The sequence below is a fragment of the Anastrepha obliqua genome, chromosome 3, assembly GCF_027943255.1.
Source record: "Anastrepha obliqua isolate idAnaObli1 chromosome 3, idAnaObli1_1.0, whole genome shotgun sequence".
Lineage (NCBI taxonomy): Eukaryota > Metazoa > Arthropoda > Insecta > Diptera > Tephritidae > Anastrepha > Anastrepha obliqua.
The window spans coordinates 143,846,070-143,854,944 of NC_072894.1; the positions used below are offsets into that span (position 1 = coordinate 143,846,070).

Consider the following 8,875-nt stretch of genomic DNA (forward strand, 5'->3'; position numbering starts at 1 on the left):
GATGTAAGTAAATTGTAAAAATATATAATTAAATATGGTTTTTATAATAAATTTATTATAGGAAGAATTTTAATAAACTCAACCCCACCCAAAAAGATCTGATGGTGGAGTATATGGCCAACAACCCCGGCTTGGCAAAAAACCAACTGCCGAATACCGCGCAAGGCAGATATACGACAGGTAGACTGTGGGAGGAGCTGGCAACGAAATTGAATGCTATTGGGCCCCCAGTTAAAGATGCCAAGATGTGGAGGAAGGTGTGTATATAAATGATATACAATATTTTGAAAGCTTATTATTATTCTTGGTTTTTATAGGTTTTTGCTGATCAGAAGTATCAGGCAAAAAAAAAGCTCTCTTTCAACAAAGCTTCTAAACAGCGGACTGGTGGAGGACCTTTTACCGAAAAGGTGATTACTGCCAGTGAGGAGATACTAATCGAAGCAGCTGGACTCGAGGCTTGTGTAGAGGGAATCCAAAATGTTCCAGCGTTTGGAAGTTCCCCAAGTGCGCGAACACCACGCAACATCAGTGGCAGTGAATGCAATGAGGAGGAGGCAAACTCTTGTCACAGTTCCTTACCAGGCCCATCAATGTACACTCCTGTCTGCACCAAAACTCCGCGAAGCAGAACACCGGGGAAAAAGAGTGGAAGTGACGAGAAGCTGGCGTTGCTCCAAGTAAATTTTAAATCTATGCATGAATTCCAAAGGAGTTTGGACTCGACAGACTGGTGCTAGCGCAAGAGAGAATGCTGGCCATAAAAGAGGAGAAACATCGCATCCGCGTGAGATTGACCTTGAAATTAAAAGACTGCAACTAGAAGCCCTACGTGACAGCTTAGGGACATGACTACCTGTTATTTTATATTTTAGTTTTAAGTATTCATTGGAGATTTTTTTATTTTATAAGGTTTTGGATTTTATGTGATTTACTTTTGTATTCTTTAGTATTTAAGTATTTACGACTGACGAACATTTTTATGTGATAAATAAAGTATGTGATAAAAATAAATAAAAAATTATATTTTTAATTTCGAGAAAAATTTAGCAAGAAATATCTTATTTGGTCTCTTATTGTTTGGCCTATTGTAGTGAGATGATTTGCTTCACCGGCGTCGATTTCAAGTGAATGGTCAGAGTCATAATTCTGAGGGTTGTAGTTAATTTTAAATTTAATGCAGACGTTGTGTAATGCAGCACATACGTTAGCAAATCTTGCCACTTTTGTAGGATGGTATCGTCCTCTCTTGCCATATCCTAAAATTCTCCAGCGCCCTTTTAGAATTCCAATGCTTCTTTCAATAATGCATCTTACCTTGGAGTGAATATCATTGAAAATTGCTTCACTTGAACCATTCAAAGCGTTTCTATAAGGGGTTATGCACCATGGTTCAAGGGGGTAGCCAGAATCCCCTGTTACAAAGTAAAAAAATCGGTAGAATACACGTTGCGAAGATTTGAAGGATTGGGAACATACCTAAAAGCCATGAGTTATCCTGCCTATTGTCCTGAAATTGTTCTTTCAAAACTCTTCTCTGGTCTGAATGTTTCCAAATGAAGGAGTCGTGAGCTGCACCACCGTATTGGCAATTGATTGCCAAAATTTTATAGGTGTGGTCACATACCTAGTAAAAAGATTGTAACAAATATCACATTTATTCAAGCAATATATTGTAATAGCTACTTACTACCATTGCGTTGATGCTATGATAGCCTTTCCTATTGAAGTACATGTGCTCGTTTGCTGTAGGTTTTTGCAAGCCGATGTGAGTGCCATCAACGCACCCTATAACTAAAAATTTACTATAATTAGTAAAAATATAATTTAAGTTGTCTGTATTTACCTCCAGGTATTTTGTACTGCTCCACAAACCACTCCTTGCAGCTAAGTGAATCTTCTGGCGCAAATCGTATTAACTGTGGGCATAACTTCCTTTCCATTTCTTTCAGGACGTGGGATATTAACTTCGAAACAGTGCTCTGGCCCATACCGATCAAATAGTCGCTGCCAACACTGTGCTGGTACCCACCGCTAGCCAAAAGTGAAAGTGTAGCTGCCAATTGTAGCACTGGAGACACCGCTTTGGTGTCTGATTTTGTTAAATTTATTTCCTGTAGAAAAAATTCGAAGGCCTCTTTGGTCAGACGGATTCGTTTAAGGAACCTGCAACGAAAAGTTCGTAATTAACTATTTACATACTTACGCTGTGTTTGGGAGTGCCAAAGGATTGCTCTTTTCTCTTAGCTGCCTCCGCACTATTTTTTCTTCTCCATCACTTTCACAGGAACTCACATATAAAAAAAAAGTCGGATCCATGGTTATATTTTATTTGTTATATTTGAATTTTATTTGCAATTTTATGGTTCTTCGGCAGTTTTGACAATTCTACATCTACAAAGCAATGTGGAACTCGAAAACTATTGTGAGTTGAAAATAAACTACGACCCGTCTGCATTCGTTTGTTTCAATGCGATTCAGCTTATACGATTGACGTGTCGCGTAATTTTCTTTCGTATGGTTGTTGATCGGTGCACGAATGTTATGATTCGAGCCCTGCACGAGCTATATATTATACAAAGAACGACATCCACACAAAAAAAAGGATGGAGGATGGTTCCATGTGTAGAAGTCCACGCAAGTGGGGAAAGTTACTGATCGCCATTCACTTGGGAGTGGCCAGGACGATTCTTCTACATATGGTTCAAGCAGCTCACAACGGCCGGGATTAGCCCACGTATCCTCTGGGTAGCTTCCGAGCACCCGTTCGGGAGTGAGCTAACGTGAGAAGGCGAAGCATTCCAGGATAGCTGGTTCTGCGCTGGGTTTGGGACCCGCCACTTAAAAATCCCCCCCAATGAAAAGAATTGCAAAGCCTCGGATGAGGACTGCCTTTACTGATGACGACCCCTGCAAACGAAATAAGGAATATGATTTGAGGGCATGCACCTGGAATGTCCGGTCCCTTAATGGGGAAGGTGCCTCTGCCCGTCTGGTTGATGTCCTCGTGAGAGTAAAGGCTGACATCACTGCCATCCAAGAGATGCGATGGACGGGGCATGGTAAGAAAACCATAGGACCTTGCGACGTCTACTACAGCTGCCATGTAAAGGAGCGCAAATTCGGTGTCGGATTTGTTTTGGGAGAGAGACTTCGTCGCCAAGTACTGTCGTTCACTCTGGTGGACGAGCGTCTCGCAATAATCCGCATCAAAGCGCGATTTTTTAACATCTCGCTAATTTGCGCCCACGCTCCGACGGAAGAGAAGGACGATGCGACCAAAGATTCCTTCTATGAGCGCTTGGAACGTTCCTATGAGCGCTGCCCCCGCCACGACATAAAAATCGTGCTTGGCGACTTCAACGCCAGGGTGGGCAAGGAGGGAATTTTTGGTCCCACAGTCGGAAAATTCAGTCTGCACAACGAACGTCCGGTAACGGACAGAGGCTGATCGACTTCGCCGGGGCCCGAAACATGGTAGTCTGCAGCACCAGATTCCAGCATAAAAAGATACACCAAGCTACCTGGCTGTCTCCTGATCGAAAAACGCGAAACCTGATCGATCATGTTGTGATAGATGGAAGACACGCTTCTAGTGTATTAGATGTACGTACGATCCGAGGACCCAACATCGACTCGGATCATTACCTTGTTGCAGCCAAGCTGCGCACCCGCCTCTGTGCAGCAAAAAACGTACATCTACCTACGCAAAGAATGTTCGAAATCGAAAAGCTGCAATCACAACAGACAGCCAGAAGATTCGCCACTCGACTCTCACTCCTGCTCTCGGAGAGCACTGCCCAACAAACCGGCATGCGCGAGCAATGGAGCAACATTTCTCGTTCCCTACGTACCGCCGCCGAAGAAGAAATCGGATTCCGGCGAGCCCGAAAAAACAATTGGTACGACGAGGAATGTCATGCTGCCGCAGAAAGAAAGGATGCCGCCTATAGAGCCACGCTGCGATCGGGCGCAACGCGAGCCATGTGGGATCGCTACAGAGAGCTGAAAAAGGAGGAGAGACGTATTATCCGACAGAAGAAACGAGAGGCCGAAATACGTGAGTGCGAGGAGCTTGAACAATAGGAACAACGCCCGAAAATTTTACCAGAAAGTTCGGCGGCTTGCAGAAGGTTTTAAGACCGGGGCGTTGTCCTGTAAGAACAAAGACGGCGATCTGGTGACTGACGTACAGAGCAATCTTAAATTATGGAGGGAACACTTCTCGAACCTGTTAAACGGTGACAGCTGCGCATGTCATAGAGAATGTGAAGATCCCGATACCCCAATCGTTGACGACGGAATTGTCGTTCCGTTACCCGACCATGACGAGGTGAGAATAGGAATATCACGGCTAAAGAACAACAAAGCCGCGGGCGCCGACGGACTGCCGGCTGAGCTATTCAAACATGGCGGCGAGGAGCTGGTAAGGTGCATGCATCAGCTCCTATGCAGAATATGGTCGGATGAAAGCATGCCTGCCGATTGGAATTTAAGTGTGCTCTGCCCAATCCATAAGAAGGGCGATCCTGCAATTTGTGCCAATTACCGCGGGATTAGTCTTCTAAATATCGCCTATAAGGTTCTAGCGAGCGTATTGTGTGAAAGGCTGAAGCCCACCGTCAACCAACTGATTGGACTTTATCAGTGTGGCTTCAGACCTGGAAAGTCTACCATCGACCAAATATTCACAATACACCAAATCTTGGAAAAGACCCATGAAAGGAGAATCGACACACACCATCTTTTCGTCGACTTCAAAGCTGCATTCGACAGTACGGAAAGGAGTGACCTGTATGCCGCGATGTCTGCATTTGGTATCCCCGCAAAGCTAATACGGTTATGCGAGATGACGTTGCTCAATGCCAGCAGCGCCATCAGAATTGGGAAGGACCTCTTCGAGCCGTTTGAAACAAAACGAGGTATCAGACAGGGTGACTCGTTGTCGTATGACTTCTTTAACCTGATGTTGGAGAGCATCGTAAGAGCCGCAGAACTTAATCGCTCAGGCACAATATTTTATAAGAGCGTACAATTGTTGGCGTGTGCAGATAATATCGACATCATCGGCCTTAACAACTGCGCTGTTAGTTCTGCCTTCTCCAAACTGGATAAAGAGGCAAAGCGAATGGGTTTGGTGGTAAACGAGGACAAAACGAAGTACCTCCTGTCTTCAAACAAACCGTCGGCGCACTCGCGTATCGGCACCCATGTCACTGTTGACAGTTTTTGCGGTTGTAAAAGACTTCGTGTATTTAGGAACCAGCATTAACACCGATAACAATGTCAGCCTTGAAATCCATCGTAGAATCTCTCTTGCCAACAAGTGCTACTTTGGACTAAGTAGGCAATTGAGCAGTAAAGTCCTATCTCGACGAACAAAACTAACACTCTACAAGACTCTCATCATGCCCGTCCTAACGTATGGCGCAGAAGCTTGGACGATGACAACATCCGATGAAGCGACGCTTGAAGTGTTCGAGAGAAAGATTCTGCGTAAGATTTTTGGACCTTTGCACGTTGGCAACGGCGAATATCGTAGACGATGGAACGATGAGCTGTATGAGCTTTACGACGACATAGACATAGCGCAGCGAATAAAGATCCAGCGGCTTCGTTGGCTGGGTCATGTCGTCCGAATGGATACAAACGCTCCGGCTTTGAAAGTATTCGATGCGGTACCAGCTGGTGGTAGCAGAGGAAGAGGAAGGCCTCCTCTGCGTTGGAAAGATCAGGTGGAGAAGGACTTGGCTTCACTTGGTGTGTCCAATTGGCGCCAGTTAGCACGAGAAAGAAACGACTGGCGCGCTTTGTTAATCTCGGCCAAAATCGCGTAAGCGGTTATCGCGCCAATTAAGAAGAAGAATATTCGGATGTAATGAGAGAATTAGAGACAGAATCCACATCTACATCAAAGTATAAGATAAAAATCCTACCAAAAAACACATCGAAACGATTACAATCACAGATAAGAAAAACTTAACAAACAAAAGTAACCCAACTAACACTACAACTAATCAAAACGTTAATTACCCTAATATTCCTAAAACTAGAACTACTTATACACACTTATTTCTTATTTACTTACACCTTATATAAATACCTACTAAATCTTTATTTAGTTAATTCAAAACAAAAACAAGAACATTTATCTATAGATGCTTTCCATTTCAATTCAACCGGGCTATTCGGGTCATGTTCTTCGATTTCGATGTAACTTAAATATGTTGCTCTCTGGTCAAAATAATGAGATACGTATTTTTTTGTTCGCCCGAAAAAAATTTTTTTTCAAGAGTTATCGGCAATTTTGTTTTTCGGCTCAAACTCGATTTTTTTTAATTATATAAGAAAAAAATTTTTTTTAAATGCCCATAACTTAGTCGAAAATGAACCGCGATTGGTCACAGTGCGGATGTTGCTGTTAACTTCGAAGCGGTGTTTAAAGAAATTTAATCCCACTGCGTTCACTGGACAATACTACAGTGCGTTGTTGGACCGCTTTCATTAAAAATTGAAGGAGACGCGGGCGCATTTGATGAAAAAGAAGGTGGTTCACCACGATAAGGCACTAGCACATTAATCCGGAGTTGTTGCCGTCAAAGTGCATGAATTGCGTTATGTTGCTGCCGCACCTTCCGTATTCTCCCGATCTGGCTCCCTGCGAATTTTTCTTATTCCCTAATATGAAGAAATGGCCGGAGCGTTGGGAGAAGTGTTTCTTTCTAAAAGGGGACTATGTTGGAAAATAAAAATAAATCTTTTGAAAAAATGATGTCTTCATTTCTAACCCGGGTACTTATTGAACCCCCTCGTACTGCAATACCTTTTTCATCATCAGTGGCTATATTCTTAAAAAATGAGTTGACTTCGTTATGTTTCAGCAAAGAAGTTCGGGCCAAAAGGTCAAAGCTTAACACAAAATAGTTAAGCTTCTTCTTGAGACCAGTCGTATGTATTTTCTTTCAAATGGTTTTTTGACTAATCAGTTCCTAGACAACGGAATTAATGTTTATATAGTTGTATAGTTTAATTTATTTTTTTATTATTACCGTCATTTATTATTAACGGGTGATTTTTTAGCTATTATCTTTTTCTTGAATTGTATTATAAAAATGCGTGGTCTGTTAAGAAAGTTTAAGATCCACTTTTTTATCGGAAAATTGTGTTCAGCGCCGAAGCTCATTTTTGGATCAACGGGTACGGAAATAAGCATAATTGTCGATTTTGGAGTGAAGATCAGCCAGAAGAATTGCAAAAGCTACCAATGTATCCAGAAAAGGTCACAGTTTGGTGCGGTTTATGGGCTGGAGGTATCATTGGACCGTACTTTTTCAAAGATGCTGCGAATCGTAGCGTAACTGTGAATGGCTCCCGTGAGCGCTACCGTGAAATGATTTTCAACTTTTTTTGCCCAAAAAGAGCTTGACTTGCATGACATGTGGTTTCGGCAAGACGGAGCCACATGCCACACAGCACGTGTAACAATGGACTTGTTGAGAGGCGAGTTCGGTGAACATTTTATTTCACGTTCGGGATATGTCAATTGGCCACCCATATCGTGCGATATAACGCCTTTAGATTATTTTTTGTGGGACTATGTTAAAGCTCATGTCTATTCAGACAAGCCTGCTTCAATTAACGCATTGGAAGACAACATTAAAGAATTTATATGAGAGATACCGGCCGAAACATTGGAAAGAGTATGCCAAAATTGGACTAAGCGGATGGACCATTTGAAACGCAGTCGCGGTCAACATTTGCATGAAATAATCTTCAAACATTAAATTATATGGACTGTACTATCGATTTAAATAAAAATTTCATAAATTTTTCTGAATTTTACGAGTGTTTTTTTTGAAAAATTTTCCTATAGCCGAATCGCTTTCTCTGGTTCCGCGCCTAGAGATTCATCATCGACAACACTTCGTAAGTGCACCGTGCTAAGAAAGCTTCCCAGCTGGATAAGCACATATTGTCATAGCTCAACGTTTCACACATGGACCAAATCCGAGGTTTACCTCTTAATTGTCAAATAAACGCACGCCAGATATTGATTTCACTTGGTGCAAATAAGTCAATGCATTTTTCGGAACCAAGAAATCAACTAATATTTGAAAAAATCGAAAATTCGAGTGTTGTGCAATAGAGTTTACAACTTTTATTTTTATCAACCCACTCAAAAACAAATGTGTTGAGAAATAAAAGCCAAGCAATTACGTATTGGCCGCAGCCGTAGCCGAATGGGTTGGTGCGTGATTACCATTCGGAATTCACAGAGAGAACGTTGGTTCGAATCTCGGTGAAACACCAAGAAAAACATTTTTAATATAATAGCGGCCGCCCCTCGGCAGGCAATGGCAAAATTTGTGGAACAACATCAAGACGCACACCACAAATAGGAGGAGGAGCTCGGCCAAACACCCAAAAAGGGGTACGCGCCAATTATATATATATATAATTACGTATTGTTAAGAATGTTCAACTTGTTCCAATTCTTTGCTTTTGCTGAATTGGTTGTGCAAGTTGAAATAATTACTAAAATCAAAATGAAAGAAAATATCCACTTGTAATTTCAACGTATAAATGTGTTTTATTTTTAGATAGGAAGAACTAAAGGATAATTTGGAATAGAACGTAAACAATCTTTTTGAAAATCAAATTTTATTTTTACTTGTCAAAACAAGATTTCTCAAGGGCATGATAAAAGTATAGTAAGGTAGAACCCTTGAGAGGCACTTTTAGCATTTTTACGTTTGCCAACCATTTAGTCCCACGCTCTCATTTCCATTGTTTGAGTTTAAAATTCCGATAAATTTAAATTCATGTGGACCAAGCGCAAGTATTCCGATCAGTTCGCAACATCCTTAAAAGTGGA

General features: G+C 41.9%; 1 protein-coding gene across 1 annotated transcript; it reads left to right on the forward strand.

Moving 5' to 3' along the window:
• The first annotated feature begins 209 nt into the window (after positions 1-209).
• On the forward strand, positions 210-850 carry LOC129240148 (uncharacterized). Its single transcript, XM_054875713.1, has 2 exons — positions 210-257; positions 318-850. Exons 1-2 carry the CDS (start codon positions 246-248, stop codon positions 738-740), a joined length of 435 nt encoding a protein of 144 aa, XP_054731688.1. The 5' UTR covers positions 210-245; the 3' UTR covers positions 741-850.
• Positions 851-8,875: the final 8,025 nt, after the last annotated feature.